The following is a 24,356-nucleotide window of genomic DNA, read 5'->3' on the forward strand; positions in this document are numbered from 1 at the left end:
CATCTAGGTATGGCTGAACTACAGACAACACGAGCCGTGCATCTCCTTCCTAGCGGAATGACAGGTACTTATCGGCTGTCGGACCCCATCCGTCTAGTAGGCGCTGCCCATGCAAGGTTGTTTACGTTTTTGGGTGGGTTTAGTTCAAATGGTTCAAATGGCTCTGAGCACTGTAGGACTCAACATCTTAGGTCATAAGTCCCCTAGAACTTAGAACTACTTAAACCTAACTAACCTAAGGACATCACACACAACCATGCCCGAGGCAGGATTCGAACCTGCGACCGTAGCAGCCTCGCGGTTCCGGAGTGCAGCGCCAGAACCGCACGGCCACCGCTGCCGGCGGTTGGTTTAGTGACGTCTCTGAACAGTCGAAGGGACTGTCTCTGTGATGACTCATTTTTGTTCATTTTGCCCTAAAAATTAAATTGTTATGTTTTCTTAATTTAGGCAACCTTTATTAACGATCTTTCATGAAATATCGATACTAAGAATTTATATTTGAAATGAAAACAGCAATTTCCCGCGTGCAGTATGTAACTAGAAACAAGAAGAAATGCATTATCCATAAATAAATAATGATGAATTTTGCAATAAAATGACATCGGCACCACCCTCCCCATGCCTGCCCTGTTGCGTACCTACCTAGCAGACATGTTTTCAAACAGCTGCAGCATGAAACGGTACGTTTCCGGACATGGGTTCCTGTTCAAAATATGATGTACTCAATCCACTCCACAAGCCCTAGAGATTTGTAGCGGGAATTTCCGAATACCCTGTATTGCCATTCGTAAATTCACATACCTATAAAATACCTGTATACTTAACATTTAACATCTTCAACTTTTGTAGTCCTGTCTTCCTCAGTTGCGTGTAATATTACGGTATATTGATAATTTTTACTTATGGACCGTCTGACAGCAACTGAATAAAACACAATTTTAGTGCCATACGCGTTTCGCCTTTATTTTCTGCAAGGCATCATCAGTGGCCTGGAATATGTACGTATGTTAGCTATTTAATTTACATTTTTGTCACTGTCCCTATAGGTTATAAACAGTCCTGGTGATTGGTATTTCCTATTAAGTAGTAACGTTTTGAACTGTACTTACAGGTTGCGTGGACAGTTTCTTACATATTACGCTCCTGTTGCATTTTTGGTGTTGTTCTTCTTCTTATGAATAACAATTTGCAGTTTTTTCCACAGCACTATGAACTGAACGCTTGTTTCAATGCAATGTTTCGGTTTCTGTTGCCGACTGTCGAATGTTTTAGCCAAAGATCGAATATTATTGCCGAACTTTCGAGTGTAATTATTGAAGTATCTGTGATCTGTTCGTGTATGCATGTGTGTGTGTGTGTGTGTGTGTGTGTGTGTGTGTGTGTGTGTGTGTGTGTGTCCAGATGGTGTGGGGAAGAGTATTTTTGTTTTATCTTATCATTTCTTTTATTAAGTGTAGTAGGGAGCCTGTGCTGATGTGTGTTTGTTTATTTATCACTTGTTCGTTTTCTGCTATGGCTTTCTGGATGTGGAAGTTTTCTTGCGTTTGTGTAAGATGTTTGTCATGGTTGCTTATTCTCATTATTTTCATTTCTTGTTCCATGTTTGTAGGATGATGGTTATGGTGTTTTAAATGCTCTGCAAATGTGGAATGGTATGTTTCATACTTCCAACATCTGATAAGTTCTTTGTATCATGTTTCAAAATTCCTGCATGTCATGCCTATGTATACTGCATCACAACATTGACATTCAAGTTTATATATTCCTGATTGTTGGAATTTGCACCTCTTTGTTGCTGGCTGGCTTAGGTGTGATTGGAGGGTTTGCCCAGGTTTAAATGCTATTTTCAAGCCCTGTCTCTTTAGGATGTTTGCAACTCTGTGTGTTAGTTTGTGTGTGTAGGTCATGGTGTACCGTGGTGTTAATAGGAAATACCAACCACCACAACTGTTTATAACCTGTAGGTACAGTGACAAAAATGTAAATTAAACAGCAAACATAAGTACATATTCCAGGCCACTGATGATGCCTTGCAGAAAATGGCACTAAAATTGTGTTTTATTGAGTTGCTGTCTGACGGTCCATAAGTAAAAATTATCAATATACCGTAATTAACATTTAATCTTCTTCGCTGATCTTAATATTCTATTCTAATGGCAGTATTGTTTCCAGCGAAAGCGAATGAAACTGAATTTCGAAGAAAGTAACTAGGGTGTGTTTTGCGAGACTTCTGTTGCATAAATTGCTACCAAAGTATGGAAACCTGCGATTTAAGCAACGTGCAGTCATTGAATTCTTGACAGCAGAAGGTGTCACGGCAAAGGAGATTCATCAGAGAATGAAAGCCATTTATGGTGATTGTGTTGATGTGAGTACTATGCGTCGTTGGGCGAGTAAGTTTAAAGATGTTGCGGAGGGAACATCAGACCTGCGCGATAAAACAAATGGTTGGACGTCCTGTGACAGCAACCGCCGAGTATCACGAGCAAACTGTTGACAGATTGATTCAGGGCGATCGTCGTATCACCCAGAGAGAAACTGCAAGCACAATTGGCATACCACAAGAACGTGTGGGTCACATTATTGGTTTGCTTGGCTGTCGGAATATCTGTGCACGATGCGTACACCGGTTGCTGACTCCTGAAATGAAAGCGCACAGACCTGAAATTTGCCAGGAACTCCTCTCGCGTTACGAGAATGAAGGTGACGCATGTCTCCATTCAATTGTGACAGGAGACGAAACGTGGGTACACCATTACGACCTGGACACGATACGTCAGTATATGGAATATCGACAGAAAGACTCGCCCCAGGAAAGGAAATACAAGACGCAGCGAAAAAAGTGGTCCAACTAAAACATTCATATTTCTTGACGTACTACACGAATATGTAATAAAAAATGGGGGTTCCTTTTTGAAAAAACACAGTTGATATCCGTTTGACCTATGGCAGCGCCATCTAGCGGGCCAATCGTAGCGCCATCTGGTTTCCCCCTTCAAGGTAGACAAGTTTCGTTCTTTTTGTAGTGTTTTCGTTTGACGCTTATTTCGTGAGATATTTGACCCGGTCACGATCAATGGACCACCACACACATAAATTCTCATATATATATATATATATATATATGAGAATGTGTGTGTGTGTGTGTCTATGAGTAGTAAAATATAATGGCGAAGAAAGATTGAAAAATATTTATTTTTTTATAAAGAAAACATTTTTGTTATACTCACTTTGCTGTCACAGCTAGATGAAAACTCAAAAACGAGGGGTTAATGTTAACAAGAACGCAATGGGATTTTTGATATCAATATCTGTATTAAAACTAGTTATTTTTAGCCCACATCGCTATCTACAGTTGGTCTACTACTGCATTTTTTTTTTCAAATAAAAGATAAAGTTGAAAAGGCTCGTTGACGTAGATAGTTTCTCCGAAAGTGAAGTGTCTCAATGAATAGTAGTCCACCAACGTAACCACGTGGACCGAGCAAAGTGCTGTAGCCGCTAACGCCCTCATCTCGCGCTTGAGACACCCGGGTTCAGTTCTCGAGTCGACCATGCACATAACAGTTTTCTCAGTCATCCTAAGTCATTCCATGCAAATGCAAGCGTGGCTGTTTAACAGGGCCACAGTGGCTTCATTCCCCTCAAGTACTAAGAAATACGAGCAAAGCTGCATCTCCCATGATTTTAGCTGTGGACAGGACGTAAAACAACAATCTTTCTTCTCTGTTTCTTGTAATGACTGGATACGAAATGTGCAAATTCAAGCTAGTCGCTCTTATGAACACTTGTGTCCTAGAAAATAGCAGCTCGACAAATAGCGGTCAGACTGTGACACGTTATGTGTTTATTATTATTTTTTTTGAAGCCATTTTGACTATTTTTCGACCGTGACTGCTTAAAGAAATATGTTAAGTTTTTTTTTTAAATTACCGCTACCTGTCACAAACTTTGTCAACTGTTGTATTACTTATTTATTTAGCGACATGTTTCGAGGGTTATACCTCATCTTCAGGCTAAATGACATTACAAAAACAACTTTACAATAAGGTCATACATTGTTGTAATGCCATTTCGCCTGAAGATGAGGTATAACCCTCGAAACATGTAGCTAGATAAATGAGTAATACAATAGTTGACAAAGAACGAAATTTTCACTCTGCAGCGGAATGTGCGCTGATATGAAACTTCCTGGCAGATTAAAACTGTGTGCCGGACCGAGACTCGAACTCAGGACCTTTGCCTTTCGCGGGCAGGTGCTCTACCAACTGAGCTACCCAAGCACGCCTCACGCCCCGTCCTCACAGCTACTGGCAGAAGTAAAGCTGTGAGGACGGGTTGTGAGTCGTGCTTGGGTAGCTCAGTTGGCAGAGCACCTGCCCGCGAAAGGCAAAGGTCCTGAGTTCGAGTCTCGGTCCGGCACACAGTTTTAATCTGCCAGGAAGCTTCATATCAGCGCACACTCCGCTGTAGAGTGAAAATCTCATTCTGGAAACATCCCCCACGCTGTAGCTATGCCATGCCTCCGCAATATCCTTCTTTCAGGAGTGCTAGTTCTGTAAGGTTCGCAGGAGAGCTTCTGTAAAGTTTGGAAGGTAGGAGGCGAGGTACTGGCTGAAGTAAAGCTGTGAGGACGGATCGTGAGTCGTGCTTGGGTAGCTCAGTTGGTAGAGCACCTGCCCGCGAAAGGCAAAGGTCCCAAGTTCGAGTCTCGGTCCGGCACACAGTTTTAATCTGCCAGGAAGTTTCAATAGTTGACAAAGTTTGTGACAGGTAGCGGTAATTTAAAAAAATAAAAAACCTTTAAATATTATGTGTTTTTGCCATGAGCGTCCAGCCAAAGCCGTCTGTAGTCTGTAGGGGTGTAGACTTCCAGCCACCTGGTGGCACACGAAATTGGCAATTTTCAACATAAAAAAAAGAATATTGGTCGTCTGTCGTAACAGTTCCTTTTGATCCATTCCTTCTGCCTGTTAAAAGAACTGGGTATGTTTCGGCATGGCGGAATGGACCATTCCCTCGCGAGTGATATAGGCTGGCGATAGGGCATTTCAACTCTTTTTTTCATTCTGTTCCCGCTGGCCTTGTAGGTTTACGAGTGGAACACCTGAGCCTCCCGATAATTTTCGTCTTGTGTTCGACTCTCGACTAGCGCTCGTATATGTGGTTGGTTGGTTGCTTGGGGAAGGAGAACAGACAGTGATGTCATCGGTCTCATCGGGTTAGGGAAGGATGGGGAAGGGAGTCGGTCGTGCCCTTTCAGAGGAACCATCCCGGCATTTGCCTGGAGTGATTTAGGGCTCGTATATATATCTTGTCCACCCAAAATATCTGTGGAACAATAACAGCTATTGGAAAACGACTGTCACCGGTATCAAAGTAGGGCTGGGGCCCATGAATGTACATATTTGGAAACATTCTAAAACGAAAGCATATGTGTTTTTTAACACAAATTTATGTTTTTTTAAATGGACCTCCTATATTTTTTCTTCAGCAATCCACAGCATGACAAAGCACATACACAATGGCGTTGATTGCATCGCAATATTTCCATTACATCCCGAGATATTGAGACGCGAAGTTGACGCTTGAAACACCCGACATGCGCTGCTAGCGCACGTCCTGAGGCTCAGGCGTGAATCCCATGCTGTCCGTAATAGCAGCAGGATGGCAGCAGACCGTATTATTCGTTTCGGACCTCTTGATAAGTGTGGAGGTGCGATTACGCATGTCAATCACATCGCGATTACGGGCAGCATGGGGTTCACGCCTGAGCCTCAGGACGTGCGCTAGCAGCGCATGTCGGGTGTTTCAAGCGTCAACTTCGCGTCTCAATATCTCGGGATGTAACGGGAATATTGCGATGCAATCAACGCCATTGTGTATGTGCTTTGTCATGCTATGGATTGCTGAATAAAAAATATAGGAGGTCCATTTAAAAAAACATAAGTTTGTGTTAAAAAACACATATGCTTTCGTTTTAGAATGTTTCCAAATATGTACATTCTTGGGCCCCAGCCCTACATTGATACCGGTGAAAGTCATTTTCCAATAGCTGTTATTGTTCCACAGATATTTTGGGTGGACAAGATAGCTGGGACACCCTGTATATATATTCTGTCTGAACAGGTCATGAAGGCCCAATGTATCCGACCGACCGCCGTGTCATCCTCAGTCCTCAGGCGTCGCCGGCTGCGGATACGGAGGGTACGTCGTGGGGAGCGGATCGAACCGTCCTGCTTCGCCTATATCGGTCGATCGTCCGCTCAAAGCTGGATTATGGTAGCTTTGTGTACTCCTCTGCACGGCCGTCCATCTTGCGCCGCCTCAAGCGTTCTATACTAGTCCCGTCGAGAGTCTTCATGCTGAAGCCGGTGAATTGCCACTAACCTACCGGCGCGATATACTGATTTTTCTGTCCCTGCAACCTTTCGAGTGGGCGAGAGCCACACGCCACCTTGGCTCCAGGCTCAGGTTCGCGTTCACCTTGACCTCAGCTCGCTCCCAAATGAGGTTACCCAGCTTCGGTATACCGCTCCCGGTTTGTCGAACTTCGCTCGAAGTTCATTAATACGATCTTCATTTATACAGCTGGCTCTGAGACCAATGACGGTGTCGGGTGTTCTTTTATTGTCGGGGCACACAGTTTGAAATACTGGCTCCGTGGCCATTGTTCGGTCTTCACAGCTGAGCTCTTTGCCCTCTACCAGGCTGTTCTTTACATCTGCCGCCACCGACATTCTGCTTATGTCATCTGCTCCGATTCCCTGAGCACCATCCAGAGCCTCAGTGCTCCGTATCCCTTTCGCGCGCCGGATCCGACGCTCTCTTCAGCAGCTGGTGGACGACGGTTCTCCGGTTACCTTTATCTGGGCTCCTCGCCGTGTCGGTATCCCTGGAAACGAAACTGCAGATGCCGCGGCCAAGGCTGCGGTCCTCCAGCCTCGGACAGCTTCTTGTTGTGTGCCTTCATCTGATTTTAGCAGGGTCATTTGTCAGCGCATTTTACCGCTGTGGCATGCCGATTGGGCTACACTTTCTGAACTAAAGCTTCGGGCCTTGAAACCTCTTCCCACGGCTCGGACGACCTCTTCACGCCCTTCTCGGCGGGAGGAGGTCATTTTGGCCCGGTTACGGACTGGACTCAATCAGTATGCTGAGCAAGCAGTAAAGGAAACAAAAGAAAAACCGGATGAGGTATTAAAGTCCATGGAGAAGAAATAAAAACTTTGAAGTTCGCCGGTGACATTGTAATTATGTCAGAGACAGCAAAGGACTTGGAAGAGCAGTTGAACGGAATGGACAGTGTCTTGAAAGGAGGATATAAGATGAACATCAACAAAAGCAAAACGAGGATAATGGAATGTAGTCGAATGAAGTCGGGCGATGCTGAGGGAATTAGATTAGGAAATGAGACACTTAAAGTAGTAAAGGAGTTTTGCTATTTGGGGAGCAACGTAACTGATGATGGTCCAAGTACAGAGGATATAAAATGTAGACTGGTAATGGCACAGAAAGCGTTTCTGAAGAAGAGAAATTTCTTAACATCGAGTATAGATTAAAGTGTCAGGAAGTCGTTTCTGAAAGTATTTGTATGGAGTGTAGCCATGTATGGAAGTGAAACGTGGACGATAAATAGTTTAGACAAGAAGAGAATAGACGCTTTCGAAATGTGGTGCTACAGAAGAATGCTGAAGATTAGATGGCTAGATCACATAACTAATGAGGAGGTATTGAATAGAATTGGGGAAAAGAGGAGTTTCTGGCACAACTTGACTAGAAGAAGGGATCGGTTGGCAGGACATGTTTTGAGGCATCAAGGGATCACAAATTTAGCATTGGAGGGCAGCGTGGAGGGTAAAAATCGTAGAGGGTGACCAAGAGATGAATACACCAAGCAGATTCAGAAGGATGTAGGTTGCAGTAGGTACTGGGAGATGATGAAGCTTGCACAGGATAGAGTAGCATGGAGAGCTGCATCAAACCAGTCTCAGGACTGAAGACAACAACAACAACAACAACAGCACGAATTGGAGACTGCCGGTTCAGCCACAGCCATCTGTTGCGTCGGCGCCGTTCTGCCCGTGTAGGCAATTGCTGACGGAACGCCACATTTTAACGTCCTGTCCGAATTTTAATACACTGCGCGCTGATCATGGTCTGCCGTGTACTTTGGATGCCATTTTAGCGGATGACCCAGGAGCAGCTGCTCGCGTTCTTCGTTTTATCCACTTGACAAACCTGTCTAAGGACATTTGATTATGCTATTTTCTTTTAATCCCTTGCCTGTCAATGTGCCTTCTATAGTGTTGTCCCTTTTAGTTGCTGTTTTAACCTTATGCCTCGCAGTGCATTCATAACTTAGTCTGGGCGCTAATGACCACTGTAGTTGTGCGCCCTAAAACCACAAAAAAAAAACAAAAAAAAAAAAAAAAACGGAGGGGCATATGGTGAGCGCAGCATTCTCCCAGCCGTTGTCAGTTTTGGTGTCCGGTGTCGCTACTTTTCAGTCAAGTAGCTCCTCAGTTGGTCTCAAGAGGTCTCAGTTCGCTCATCTTGCCAACAGCGGTCACCCATCCAGGTGCTAGCCGAGCCCGACAGGGCTTAACTCAGGTGATCTGAAGAAAACCGGTGTTGCCGCTGATGCGAGGCCGTTGGCAAATATATGCAGGGTGAGTCACCTAACATTACCGCTGGATATATTTGGTAAACCACATCAAATACTGACGAATCGATTCCACAGACCGAACGTGAGGAGAGGGGCTAGTGTAATTGGTTAATACAAACCTTAAAAAAATGCACGGAAGTGTGTTTTTTAACACAAACCTACGTTTTTTTAAATGGAACCCCGTTAGTTTTGTTAGCACATCTGAACATATAAACAAATACGTAATCAGTGCCGTTTGTTGCATTGTAAAATGTGAATTACATCCGGAGATATTGTAACCTAAAGTTGACACTTGAGTACCACTCCTCCGCTGTTCGATCGTGTGTATCGGAGAGCACCGAATTACGTAGGGATCCAAAGGGAACGGTGATGGACCTTAGGTACAGAAGAGACTGGAACAGCACATTACGTCCACATGCTAACACCTCTTTATTGGTCTTTTTCACTGACGCACATGTACATTACCATGAGGGGTGAGGTACACGTACACACGTGGTTTCCGTTTTCAATTACGAAGTGGAATAGAGTGTGTCCCACTGGAAACACGTCGACGTATGTGGTATCAGCATGATGGTGCACCTGCACATTCCGCAATTAACACTAGGCTGACCCTTGACAGGATGTTCTACGGGCGTTTCATAGGACGTGGAGGACGCATAAAGATGTGCATAAAGATGTGCTAACAAAACTAACTGGGTTCGATTTAAAAAAACGTAGGTTTGTGTTAAAAAACATACTTCCGTGCATTTTTTTATGGTTTGTATTAACCAATCACACTAGCCCCTCTCCTCACGTTCGGTCTTTGGAATCGGTTCGTCAGTATTTGATGTGGTTTACGAAATATATCCAGCGGTAACGTTAGGTGACTCACCCTGTATATGCTTAGAGACCAGAAAATTTCGCGAAATTGGCAGTTTTTGCGAAATAACGCGAAATCGGCGATTTTTACGGAATAGCCTGAAATTTGTCAGTTTCTCGAATAACAAATGTTGTACAGGGTGGCGCAGGGGAACGGGATATTTTGAACGTTACAGTTGGCAGCACTGTAGCGCCGGCAGATGTTCGAAACTTTGCACAATAGATGTGAACGCATTGCCATTTAGTAATCGTGGAGAATTGGACTGGTGCGGGACGTGCAGTAGCTGTGAGAGCGTTTTACAAAAATGGTGATAGTGCGACTGCCGCGCAGAGAACATTTCGACAGCATTACCAGCTTGGACGTCACGGACGTGTCCCATGTGCGCATGCGATTACGACGTGGGTGCATAATTTTCAAGAAACAGGATCTGCCTTGAAAAAGAACCCTCCAGGTGGCATTCCAACGGTACGTGCCCCAGAGAACATTGCAGCTGCTAGAGCTGCAATCCAGACAAGTCCTCGCCGCTGCGTTCGACAGCATGTATCTTCGCTAGGGATTAAGCGACGAAACTTACAAAGAATACTGCACGAATTAGACTTCCGTCCCTGTAAGTTGCAGAGTGTGCAACACTTACACGAACGAGACCCAGCGTCACGTATGGAGCTTAGTAGCCAGATATCGGCTAAAATCAACGAGGACGCGAATTTCCTCGGTAACTAATGGATATCAGACGAATCCCATTTCCACCTGAACGGATTCGTGAACAAACAGAATTTTCGTTATTGGGCACAGGACAATCCTTGTGAGTTTCACCGGCGAACACGACATAGCGCCAAGGTCACAATACGGTGGGCTGTATCATGTCACGGTGTTATCGGCCCTTATTTTTTTGAACGTGAGGATGGTAGTGCCCCGGGTTCCCGGGTTCGATTCCCGGCGGGGTCAGGGATTTTCCCTGCCTCGTGATGACTGGGTGTTGTGTGATGTCCTTAGGTTAGTTAGGTTTAACTAGTTCTAAGTTCTAGGGGACTGATTACCATAGATGTTGATCCCATAGTGCTCAGAGCCATTTGAACCATTTGATGGTAGTGCAGTGACAGTAACATCCGCTCGATATGTTGAAATGCTTCAAACAGACTGTACGAGCTTAATCTTAACGTCGAAACCATGTGGTTTCAGCAGGACAGAGCCACGTCACACACTGCTCGACAATCGATGGCAGCAGTTCTTCAATTGTCTGGAAGACGCATTATTTCACGTAACGGTGACATTGCATGGCCTGCGAGATCCCCTGATCTTAGTGTGTGCGACTTCTGCCTGTGGGGATATCTTTAAGGCAAGGTGTACCGTACACGTCCTGCAACAATCCACGAACTGAAGGAGAACATTGAAAACGAAATCACTGCCATTCCCCAAGATTTGCTACACCGCGCATTCCCTGGTTTTCATAACAGGCTGTTAGAGTGTGAACGCCGAATGGGAGCACATCTTTCCGATGTCATCTTCAAAAAGTAAAGAGACACTTTTGGACATTTTGATTGTAAAGACATACTGAGTAATGGCATACTGAATACGAGGGCAGTTCAATAAGTAATGCAACACATTTTTTTTCTGAAACAGGGGTTGTTTTATTCAGCATTGAAATACACCAGGTTATTCCCCAATCTTTTAGCTACACAACACTATTTTTCAACGTAATCTCCATTCAATGCTACGGCCTTACGCCACCTTGAAATGAGGGCCTGTATGCCTGCACGGTACCAGTCCACTGGTCGATGTCGGAGCCAACGTCGTACTGCATCAATAACTTCTTCATCATCCGCGTAGTGCCTCCCACGGATTGCGTCCTTCATTGGGCCAAACATATGGAAATCCGACGGTGCGAGATCGGGGCTGTAGGGTGCATGAGGAAGAACAGTCCACTGAAGTTTTGTGAGCTCCTCTCGGGTGCGAAGACTTGTGTGAGGTCTTGCGTTGTCACGAAGAAGGAGAAGTTCGTTCAGATTTTTGTGTCTATGAACACGCTGAAGTCGTTTCTTCAATTTCTGAAGAGTAGCACAATACACTTCAGAGTTGATCGTTTGACCACGGGGAAGGACATCGAACAGAATAACCCCTTCAGCGTCCCAGAAGACTGTAACCGTGACTTTACCGGCTGAGGGTATGGCTTTAAACTTTTTCTCGGTAGGGGAATGGGTGTGGCGCCACCCCACTGATTGCCGTTTTGTTTCAGGTTCGAAGTGATGAACCCATGTTTCATCGCCTGTAACAATCTTTGACAAGAAATTGTCACCCTCAGCCACATGACGAGCAAGCAATTCCGCACAGATGGTTCTCCTTTGCTCTTTATGGTGTTCGGTTAGACAACGAGGGACCCAGTGGGAATATCCCAACTGGTGAACAATTGTGACAGCACTACCAACAGAGATGTCAAGTTGAGCACTGAGTTGTTTGATGGTGATCCGTCGATCATCTCGAACGAGTGTGTTCGCACGCTCCGCCATTGCAGGAGTCACAGCTGTGCACGGCCGGACCGCACGCGGGAGATCAGACAGTCTTGCTTGACCTTGCGGCGATGATGACACACGCTTTGCCCAACGACTCACTGTGCTTTTGTCCACTGCCAGATCACCGTAGAGATTCTGCAAGCGCCTATGAATATCTGAGATGCCCTGGTTTTCCACCAAAAGAAACTCGATCACTGCCCGTTGTTTGCAACGCACATCCGTTACAGACGCCATTTTAACAGCTCCGTACAGCGCTGCCACCTGTCGGAAGTCAATGAAACTATACGAGACGAAGCGGGAATGTTTGAAAATATTCCACAAGAAATTTCCGGTTTTTTCAACCAAAATTGGCCGAGAAAAAAAAGTGTTGCATTACTTATTGAACTGCCCTCGTACATTCACTTTCGTTAATAAATTACTGGTTTTATGAATTTATTCATGGAAATGACGTTATTTCGAAATTTCCCGTTTCCCTGCGCCACCATGTATATATCTGAGGCCGACCGTTTACCGTTATTCGTAACTGATAGTCATTGAATACTGAAATGGCATTTACCTCCTTTGAGGTTCGTGTGTAATCTGGAAATGACAGCTCATTTCTCGCGTAACGAACTACGATGTGACATCAGAAATAGCACCGAAATTGGCAAACAGTAACTGCGACATTGTGTAAAATCTCCTTCTGTGTGATGTGCGTTTACTGACGGGGATAGAAAAATTGTCAATTGCACAGTGAGAGAAAAATAATTTAATAATTTTGAAATTCAACTGTGCCCGCAATTTGAGGATCATTCTCCATGGAATCGTTAGTCGAAGCACACATAAGGGATTTACATTAGTGAGAGAGGTACGAACGGGTTATTTCTTGGTGCCATATTTCATGACTATCGTTAGTTTTACGATCTAGAAAAGAAAAAAAAATCTGCCTTGCTTTAGATCGATGTCCAGGGGGCAGAGGGCTTCTCTGATGACCTGATCTGGACAAGGCTATTACTCCTTTTATGTTATGGCCGTGAAACAGAAAAGTTAAAGACTGGCAAGCTCTTGAAAAAGGATGAGAATTACCCTCTTAATTTTTACGTACGCGCATGTGCCTACTTCAGACACGAGCCTGGAACTAATCCGTTTTCGTTTATGCCTTCATCTTCTCTGCCATAAAAGATGCCACAGGACTATAACAATAATTATGCCCACCGATTTCTTCACTAGAATGCTTATTATTAAATAATGAACGGACAAACTCCCATCTGCCCAAACTCTAATCAATGCTAAAGAAGTAAGATCAAGTTCAATCTTAATATATCTACTGTTTTCGACAGATATCATAATATTCAATATGGCACCAATGTTATTTATTGTAACGTTTCACTCAGCAGAGAGAAAAAAAACATCGAATTTGCAAACAAGTTACTTCTAATTTGGCAACACAGAACACTGAATCTTGCAAAAAAAAGCGCCAAATTTGCAAAAAATGATAGCGACTGTGACACTAAACATGGCCAAAAACTACATCCGATTCGGCAAAACAGAACAATGAATCTTGCAAAAAAATAGTGTCGAAATTTGTCAAAAAATGATACCTGATTTAGCAAACAATGTCACCGAATCTGGCCAAAAAATGACACTGAATTTGGCATAAAATGACACCCAATTTGTCGTAAAATTACACCAAATTTGGCATAAAATTACATCATATTTTTGAAAAAATTACACCGAAGTTCGAAAAAATACAGAAAAGGAAAAAAAAACATGGAAACTGGCAAAACAGGAGGGTGTATACGCTACGCCCCGGGACTAGCCAATTTTTTCATGCCCGAGAAAACCGGGAAAATTCAGAGAATTTTTCGTTCTTTCAGTTTGCGGTTAAAATTTTGTGATTTTGAATGCAGAATAATACCGCTGCAGTAAAACATAAACGAGAGAATAACACCAAAATAAAACTTTAGTTGCAAAGAAAATGCGCCATTTACAATTAAACACAGTGCACACACAATCGTCTGCCGACAGCGAAATGTGTCAAAGGCTTTAGGACGAAGACTAAGCAGTATTTCGAAATAATAAACTGCTTTCGATGAGCGTGTATCAGGCAAACTAAATTATGTTACGCGTAAGAATGTGCGATGAATTTCTTGAATCACAGAGCGTTTCACTCTCATCCAGAATTTAACACTTCGAGGACCAGCCGCTAAGAAAAATTTTGGTTCCAGAAAACCAGCTGTTTATTTCAATATTTAAAATTTTAGTGCGATATTTGTGTTAACACACGCAAAAGAAGACCAATATTATATGAGAAAGCTTACCTTTTCTTGTATGTATCTGGTATGTATGTTAATTTAATTCATTAATTTTTCCTATTTGTGTGTTCGCGCTGGTTAACAGTGATGTTGCTATAAGTTAACTACAACACGTGTCCTATACTAGATAATTACATCACGTGTCGTATATTCTGTCTTTGGTTGGCGAGATGACGTGACGTGAGCTATGATTGGCTGACGGAAGTGCATCGCAGTCTGCATTTCTTTCGGAAATTTGGTGGAATTTTCGGAAATTTGGTGGAATTGATAATTAGATTTTCGTAATCCGAAAATATGCAGTCTACATGCAACCGCGCACGAAAAATCTTTCCAAAACGCGTTTTTTTTTCGTTTTGTAAAGTGCCGTAAAATCTTTGGTATTCAAAGGATTGATAAGTTTTACATCTCCGAGGGAAAGTGTACTGTCACTTAACACGGAAAGTGTGCATTTTTATCTGGTAAGGAAGGTATTTTTAATCGGGAAATCCGCGAAAAATTCGGGAGCTTCTTTTTCTTGTCCGCGTATACAGCATAAAAAAGAAAATAGCGAAAAATGAACTAGGCAACAAAATAGCACTGATTTTGCAAAAACAGCACGAAAATTGGCAAATGATGGTTTTTTTATAAATACCTTTTCTGCTACCAGTTACGATTTTCTTTTATTCATGCTTTACACGACGCGTTTCGGGAAATGACTTCCGTTTTCAAGTGTATTTCCTATTTGTACTGTGCCATGTTTATGTAACGTTTTCGATGCGTGTGATTCTGCGTTGTTGTGTTGATTTTATTTCCTTCATCGTATTAGATGGTGTGGGAAAGCCTGCAACCGTGTCCTTCATGATTTAAATAATGAAAACTGCATCAGTTATTTATTTTTTTGCTGCTTAGCATTACGTGTTTCGAGAATTTATTCTCATTTTCAAGTACATTTGGTTACATGAATGTGTTTGGTGATGTTTGCATGTGTGCTTTTGTGCCTCTCCTGCGTCTTTTCGAAGTTAACTGCAATAGGAAAAACGGACAAAATGAATATTTGAGGATTTCTTAAATGCTACTCTTAGAAATGGTACTTTCGTTTGTTTACTTACAGGTATTGTGCCTTCTCCATCATACAGAATGTCACACACACGCAACTGATCACTTACACTGTTTGTTTACACAACATGCTACAAAGATATGCGTATTTAAAGTGTTTTGGATTACATTATATATAAAAATATAAGGTAGTAAATAATAAAGCATACTTTTTATTTTATCACTATTGACTACTAAATTGTCGATTACTTTCTCTTTCTAACGAGGAAATGTACATATTTATGAAAATTGTCACAGTTATCATACGCAGGAGAAACAGTTCAAGAAATTAATGTCTAGCTTGTCATTGAATTTTTTTCTAGTTTGTTTGAGGAACAAAAAAAAAAATTCTCATTAACAAGCTAGACAGTGAATCACTTAATTTCTTCAAACGTTTCTCCTGCATATGATAACTGTGACAATTTTCAGAACCTGTACATTTCCCGATTTGAAAAAAGTATGTAATCCAAAACGCTGTAACAATTCTGACTATGTACAAACTCTTTGGGAATCCATAGTGTCATAATATCTTTGCAGCTTTTTTTGTAAACAGTGTAAGTGACGATTTGCGTGTGTGTGATATTCTGTGTAATAGAGAAGCCATAATACCTGTAAGGAAAGAAAAAAATATCATTTCTAACAGTAGCATTTAAAAAAAGCCTGAAAAATTCATTTCGTCCGATTTTCCGGTAACAGTCTAATTTGGAAAAGACGCAAGAGAGGCAGAAAAGCACACATCCAAACATCAGCAAACATAGTCACGTAAACAAATGCACAAGTGCACTTGAAAATGAGAACAAATTCTGGAAACGCGTTGTGCTAAGCGCAAAAAATAAGTAACTGGAGCAGTTTTCATTATTTAAATCATTTGTAGACTTTACTGCAATGAATATCAAGAAAAGCAAAACAAGGATAATGGAATGTAAGTCAAATGAAATCAAGTGATGCTGAGGAAGCCAGATTAGGTAATCAGACACTTAAAGTAGTGCAGGAGTTTTGCTATTTGGGGAGCAAAATAACTGATGATGGTCGAAGTAGAGAGGATATAAAATGTAGACTGGCAATGGCAAGGAAAGCGTTTCAGAAGAAGAGCAATTTGTTAACATCGAGTATAGATTTAAATGTGAGGAAGTCGTTTCTGAAAGTATTTGTATGGAATGTAGCCATGTATGGAAGTGAATCATGGACGATAAATAGTTTGGACAAGAAGAGAATAGAAGCTTTCGAAATGTGGTGCTACAGAAGAATGGTGGAGATTAGATGGGTGGATCACATAACTAATGAGGAGGTATTGAATAGAATTGGGGAGAAGAGGAGTTTGTGGCACAACTTGACCAGAAGAAGGGATCTGTTGGTAGGACATGTCCTGAGATATGGAGGGTGCATCAATGTAGTATTGGAGGGCAACGTGGAGGGTAAAAATCGTAGAGGGAGACCTAGACATGATTACACTAAGCAGATTCAGAAGGATGTAGGCTGCAGTAGGTACTGGGAGATGAAGAAGCTTGCACAGGATAGAGTACCATGGAGAGCTGAATCAAACGAGTCTCAGGAGTGAAGACCACAAGAACAACATATACAGGGTGTTTCAAAAATGACCGGTATATTTGAAACGGCAATAAAAACTAAACGAGCAGCGATAGAAATACACCGTTTGTTGCAATATGCTTGGGACAACAGTACATTTTCAGGCGGACAAACTTTCGAAATTACAGTAGTTACAATTTTCAACAACAGATGGCGCTGCAAGTGATGTGAAAGATATAGAAGACAACGCAGTCTGTGGGTGCGCCATTCTGTACGTCGTCTTTCTGCTGTAAGCGTGTGCTGTTCACAACGTGCAAGTGTGCTGTAGACAACATGGTTTATTCCTTAGAACAGAGGATTTTTCTGGTGTTGGAATTCCACCGCCTAGAACACAGTGTTGTTGCAACAAGACGAAGTTTTCAACGGAGGTTTAATGTAACCAAAGGACCGAAAAGCGATACAATAAAGGATCTGTTTGAAAAATTTCAACGGACTGGGAACGTGACGGATGAACGTGCCGGAAAGGTAGGGCGACCACGTACGGCAACCACAGAGGGCAACGCGCAGCTAGTGCAGCAGGTGATCCGACAGCGGCCTCGGGTTTCCGTTCGCCGTGTTGCAGCTGCGGTCCAAATGACGCCAACGTCCACGTATCGTCTCGTGCGCCAGAGTTTACACCTCTATCCGTACAAAATTCAAATGCGGCAACCCCTCAGTGCCGCTACCATTGCTGCACGAGAGACATTCGCTATCGATATAGTGCACAGGATTGACGACGGCGATATGCATGTGGGCAGCATTTGGTTTACTGACGAAGCTTATTTTTACCCGGACGGCTTCGTCAATAAACAGAACTGGCGCATATGGGGAACCGAAGAGCCCCATGTTGCAGTCCCATCGTCCCTGCATCCTCAAAAAGTACTGGTCTGGGCCGCCATTTCTTCCAAAGGAATCGTTGGCCCATTTTTCAGATCCGAAACGATTACTGCATCACGCTATCTGGACATTCTTCGCGAATTTGTGGCGGTACAAACTGCCTTAGACGACACTGCGAACACCTCGTGGTTTATGCAAGATGGTGCCCGGCCACATCGCACGGCCGACGTCTTTAATTTCCTGAATGAATATTTCGATGATCGTGTGATTGCTTTGGGCTATCCGAAACATACAGGAGGCGGCGTGGATTGGCCTCCCTATTCGCCAGACATGAACCCCTGTGACTTCTTTCTGTGGGGACACTTGAAAGACCAGGTGTACCGCCAGAATCCAGAAACAATTGAACAGCTGAAACAGTACATCTCATCTGCATGTGAAGCCATTCCGGCAGACACGTTGTCAAAGGTTTCGGGTAATTTCATTCAGAGACTACGCCATATTATTGCTACGCGTGGTGGATATGTGGAAAGTATCGTACTATAGAGTTTCCCAGACCGCAGCGCCATCTGTTGTTGAAAATTTTAACTACTGTAATTTCGAAAGTTTGTCTGCCTGAAAATGTACTGTTGTCCCAAGCATATTGCAACAAACGGTGTATTTCTATCGCTGCTCGTTTAGTTTTTATTGCCGTTTCAAATATACCGGTCATTTTTGAAACACCCTGTATATCTGGATTTGAATACGCATGCCTATACCAGTTTTAGTGTAGACGTGTATGGTGAGCGTGTGGTGCGGTGCGCAGGTGCCGCTGGTGGTGCCGCGCAACGAGCCGCGCCGGCTGGTGCTGTGGAACTCGCTGGCGCAGCAGCGGCAGGAGGTGGTGGCGGTGCGCGTGACGACGGCCAGCGTGCGCGTGCTCGACCCGGACGGGCGCGCCATCCCGCACCAGCTGAACCCCGTCTGGAACCTCACCGACGCCGCCACCGCCGCCCCCAACCCGGCCGCCGGCGGCCAGGACCGCCAGGACGCCAGGTACTCGGTGAGTACCAGCCCAGCCCACACCCAACTCTCTCTCTGCTCCGTACACTACTGGCCATTATAGTTGCTACAGCATGAAAAAATGCAGATCATAGACGGGTATTCACTGGACATATTATGCTAGAACTGACATGTGATTACATTTTCACGCAATTTGGGTGCATAGATCCTGAGAAATCAGTACCCAGAACAACCACCTCTGGCCGTAATAACGTACGCGATACGCCTGGGCATTGAGTCAAACACAGCTTGGATGGCGTGTACAGGTACAGCTGCCCGTGCAGCTTCAACACGATGCCACAGTTCATCAAAAGTAGTGACTAGCGTATTGTGACGAGCCAGTTGTTCGGCCACCATTGACCACACGGTTTCAGTTGGTGAGAGATCTGCATATTGTGCTGGCCAGAGCAGCAGTCGAACACTTTCTGTATCCAGAAAGGCCTGTATAGGACTTACAACATGTGGTCGTGCGTCATCCTGCTGAAATGTAGGGTTTCGCAGGGATCGAATGAAGGGTAGAGCCACGGGTCGTAACAGATCTGAAATGTAACGTCCACTGTTCAAAGTGCCGTCAATGCGAACAAGAGGTGACCCAGACGTGTAACCAACGGCACCCCATACCATCACGCCAGTATGGCGATGACGAATACACGCTTCCAATCTGCGTTCAGCGCGATGTCGCCAACCACGGATGCGACCATCGTGATGCTCCAAGCAGAACCTGGATTCATCCGAAAAAATGACGTTTTGCCATTCGTGCACCCAAGTTCGTCGTCGAGTACACCACCGCAGGCGCTCCTGTCTGTGATGCAGGGTCAAGGGTCTCCGAGCTGATAGTCCGTGCTGCTGCAAACGTCGAAGAACTGTTCGTGCAGATGGTTGTTGTCTTGCAAACGTCCCCATCTGTTGACTCAGGGATCGAGACGTGGCTGCACGATCCGTTGCAGCCGTGCGGATAAGATGCCTGTCATCTCGACTGCTAGTGATACGAGGCCCTTGGGATCCAGCACAGCGTTCCGTATTATCCTCCTGATCCCACCCATTCCATATTCTGCTAACAGTCATTGGATCTCGACCAACGCGAGCAGCAGTGTCGCGATACGATAAACCGTAATCGCGATATGCTACAATCCGACATTTTTCAAAGTCGGAAACGTGATGGTACGCATTTCTCCTCCTTACACGAGGCATCACAACAACGTTTCACCAGGCAACGCCGGTCAACTGCTGTTTGTGTATGAGGAATCGGTTGGAAACTTTCCTCATGTCAGCACGTTGTAGGTGTCGCCACCGTCGCCAACCTTGTGTGAATGCTCTGAAAAGCTAATCATTTGCATATCACAGCATCTTCATCCTGTCCGTTAAGTTTCGCGTCTGTAGCACGTCATCTTCGTGGTGTACCAATTTTAATGGCCACTAGTGTAGTTTCAAACTCACCACAGGCTGCTGTCAGATTGACTGACAACTCCGCGTCTCTGTATCCTCGGACAATCTACTCTCCAGTTTCCATGGCTAAGCATATCATTTTTTTTTTAAGGGAAATAAAGGAAAAAAGAATCTGTTTGTTGTCACATCAAAGTTGCCTACACTGATCAGCCAGAGCATTAAGATCACCTACCTGATAGCCAGTATGTCCACCTTTAGCTCGGATAACAGTAGTGACGCATTGTGGCATGGAAGCAGTGAGGCCGTGCTAGATCGCTGGAGGGAGTTGGGACCACATCTGCCCACACAGATCACCTAACTGCCAATTCAGGAGAGCAGCGATGTCACATTCTAGATGTGTTAGATCTGGTTCAGATCTGGTGTGTTTGGGGGGCAGCACACCAGTTGGAACACGCCACTGCGTTCCTCGAACCACTCCATCACACTGCTGGCCTTGTGGCACGACGGATTAAAGGCTCTGAGCACTATCGGACAAAACACCTGAGGTCATCAGTCCCCTAGAACTTAGAACTACTTAAACCTAACTAACCTAAGGACATCACACACATCCATGCCCAAGGCAGGATTCGAACCTGCGGCCGTAACAGTCGCGCGGTTCCGGACTGAGCGCCCAGAACCGCTAGACCACCGCGGCCGGCGGGACGACGGATTATCTTGTTGAAAACTGCCACAGCCGTAGGGAAAAGTGACCCTTATGAAGTGATGTACATGGTCTTTGATCAGTGTACAATACCCTTTGGCCATCATGGTGCCTTGCATGAGCTGGACCCATAGCTTCTGATGCGAATTTTGCCCAGAGCATAAGGGGGCGTTTGAGACGACAGATTCCCCCATCTCCCATCGACATGATTAATCAGACCGTGCAACGCTCTGTCACTCCACCAGCATCCAGTACCGATGATCACATGCCCATTTCAGCTGTACTAGCTCATGTCGTGGTGTTAACATTGGCACATGCACTGGCTGTCAGTTGCGGAGGCAGACCATTAGGAGTGTTCGGTGCACTGTGTCTTCAGACACACTTGTCCTCCGCTCAGCGTTAAAGCCTGATGTTAGTTCCGCCACAGTTCGCCAATTGTCCTGTATTACCAGTCTACGCAGCCTGCGACGTCCGACATCTGTGATGAGGGGTGGGTGCCCAGCCCACGACATCTGTACGTACTTTCATTTTGGGTTCGCCACTTTTTGAACACACTGACCACAGCACTCCCCGAACACCTGACGAGTTTCCAGAATGCTCGTGCCGAGCCTCCAGGCCATCACAATCTGCCGTTCGTCAAATTCAGAATGATCACGCGCCTTCCCCATTCTACACACGGACAGTACGCTCACTGGTACTGTATGCACCATCCGGGTGACGCCGCTATCGCCTGGACATGTTTATACCGACAGCAGGTCGGTGCTCATAATGTTCTGGCTCATCTCTGTATATCGGCCTGGAAAATAGAAGACTCCCCAGAAGAACTTCTGCAGCATAATGAAAACAAGATTGACACATCGTCCATACAGTCACAATCTCTGCCCCTCTCCTCACGCGATGTCCACATTTTCAGAGCCCACAAAAAAGTCATTGGTGGCCGCTGATTTGGTTCGAACAAAGAGAAGCTCCCCCGTTTACTATCCAGGTTCTCTAGTCAACCGCAAACATTTTTCCATGAAGTTGTCATTTTCTCTCACAGTAGGACAAATGTGTTAATCTAATAAAGAGTTTACTTACTTTTTGTCCATCTGCCCCGTTTCTTATTTCACCGCCACTTATACACGCTAAGAGAAAAAAATGAACGACGCACCACGAAGGAAGAATCTGAATAGCAAGGTAATCTCTGTGATATACATGTACAGATAAACTAATGATAACAATCTGAGAAAAATTGATGAGATATTCAAGAGAATGAGCTTCACAAATTATACAACTCTGTAACGGCTTAGTCCACTTCCGGCCCTTCTGTAAGCAGTTACTCGTTTTCACATGTATTGACAGAGTTCTAAGATGTTCGCCTGAGGGATATCGTGCCAAATTCTGTTCAATTGGCGAGTTAGATCGACAGAATTCCAAGCTGGTTGGAGAGCTCTGTCCATAAAACTCCAAACATTCTCAGTTGGGGAGAGATGTGGCGACCTTGCAGCTCTCGTCCTTTGTGGGCAGGCAATACCTTGCTGAAATGGAAGCACGTGATGGCTTATCATGACTGGCAACTGAACAGGGCGTACAATATCATCAACATATCACTGTGCTGTAAGGGTGCCGTGGAGGACAACCAAAGCGGTTGTATGAAATGAAATGTCACCCCAGACCATTACTCTAGGCTGTCAGGTCGTACGGTGGGCGACAGTCGGGATGGTATTCCAACGGTTTCCCCAGGCATCTCCAGACACGTCTTTGTCCTGAGATCTCATTGACCAGAGTAAAACTGTCTTCTGTCATGAGCCCTGCTTCAAACTGAGCCTCGATGACCAGCAGTCTAACGGACCAATTGGATAGGATGTGGCATGGTGTACTCCAGAAAGACATCCAGGAAATCTGTCGGAAGTTGGCTGTCAGGTTGTACGGTGGGCGACAGTCAGGATGGTATTCAAATGGTTGCCCTGGTCGTCTCCAGGCATGTCTTTGTCCTGAGATCACATTGAACAGAGTAAAACTGTATTCTCTGATGAGTCCTGCTTCGAACTGAGCCTCGATGACCAGCAGTCTAACGGACCAATTGGATAGGATGTGGTATAGTATCCCCCAAAAAGACATCCATGAAAGCTGTCGAGCAGTTGGCAGTCAGGTTGTATGGCAGGCGACAGTCAGCATGGTATTCCAACAGTTGCCCCAGGCATCTTCAGACAGGTCTTTGTCCTGAGATTTCATTGAACAGAGTAAAACTGTCTTCTGTGATAAGAACTGCTTCAAACTGAGCCTCAATGACCAGCAGTCTAACGGACCAATTGGATAGGATGTGGCATGGTATCTTCCAGAAAGACATCCATGAAATCTGTCAGCAGTTGGCTGTCAGGTTGTATGGCGGGGGACATTCGGGATGATATTCAAATGGTTGCCCCAGTCGTCTCCAGACATGTCTTTGTTCGAGAACGGGTTCAAATGGCTCTGAGCACTATGGGACTTAACTTCTTTGGTCGTCAGTCCCCTAGAACTTAGAACTACTTAAACCTAACTAACCTAAGGACATCACAGACATCCATGCCCGAGGCAGGATTCGAACCTGCGACCGTAGCAGTCCCGCGGTTCCGGACTGTAGCGCCTAGAACCACATGAGCACTGCGGCCGGCCATGTCTTTGTCCTGAGATCTCATTGACCAGAGTAAAACTGTGTTCTTTGATGAGCCCAGCTTCGAACTGGGCCTCGACGACCAGCAGTCTGACACACCAATTGGATAGGATGTGGCATAGTATCCCCCAGAAAGACATCCATGAAATCTGTGAGTAGTTGGCTGTCAGGTTGTACAGTAGGCGACAGTCAAGATGGTATTCCAGCGGTTGCCCCAGGCATCTCCAGACACGTCTTTGTCCTGAGATCTCATTGACCAGAGTATAACTGTCTTCTGTGGTGAGTCCTGCTTCGAACTGAGCCACTATGACCAGCAGTCTAATGGACCAATTGGATAGGATGTGGCATGGTATCCTCCAGAAAGACATCCAAGAAATCTGTTGAGCAGTTGGCTGTCAGGTCGTACGGCGGGCGACAGTCAGGATGGTATTCCAACGGTTGCCCTGGGCATCTCCAGACACGACTTTCTCCTGAGGTCTCATTGACCAGAGTAACACTGTCTTCTGTGATGAGCTGCGCGCTTCTAACTGAGCCTCGACGACCGGCAGTCTAACGCACCAATTGGATAGGATGTGGCATGGTATCCCCCAGAAGGACATCCAGGAAATCCGTCGAGCAGTTGGCTGTCAATTTGTACAGCAGACGACAGCCAGGATAGTATTCCAACGATTGCCCTGGGCATCTCCAGACACGTCTTTGCCCTGAGATCTCATTGACTAGAGTAAAACCGTCTTCTGTGATGAGCTCCGCTTCAGACTGAGCCTCGAAGACCAGCAGTCTACGTACCAATTG

The 24,356-nt window shown here is 44.8% G+C and overlaps 1 protein-coding gene across 1 annotated transcript in view; it reads left to right on the top strand.

Moving 5' to 3' along the window:
- The window catches only part of LOC124719894 (alpha-mannosidase 2), a 784,015-nt gene that overhangs the window by 606,154 nt on the left and 153,505 nt on the right, over nucleotides 1-24,356 (top strand). The window contains exon 10 of the mRNA XM_047245074.1: nucleotides 18,611-18,847. Within this exon, the coding sequence (XP_047101030.1) occupies nucleotides 18,611-18,847 (237 nt within the window). The remainder of the gene's footprint in view (nucleotides 1-18,610; nucleotides 18,848-24,356) is intronic.

The sequence above is a fragment of the Schistocerca piceifrons genome, chromosome 11 (genome assembly GCF_021461385.2).
Source record: "Schistocerca piceifrons isolate TAMUIC-IGC-003096 chromosome 11, iqSchPice1.1, whole genome shotgun sequence".
NCBI classification, from domain to species: domain Eukaryota; kingdom Metazoa; phylum Arthropoda; class Insecta; order Orthoptera; family Acrididae; genus Schistocerca; species Schistocerca piceifrons.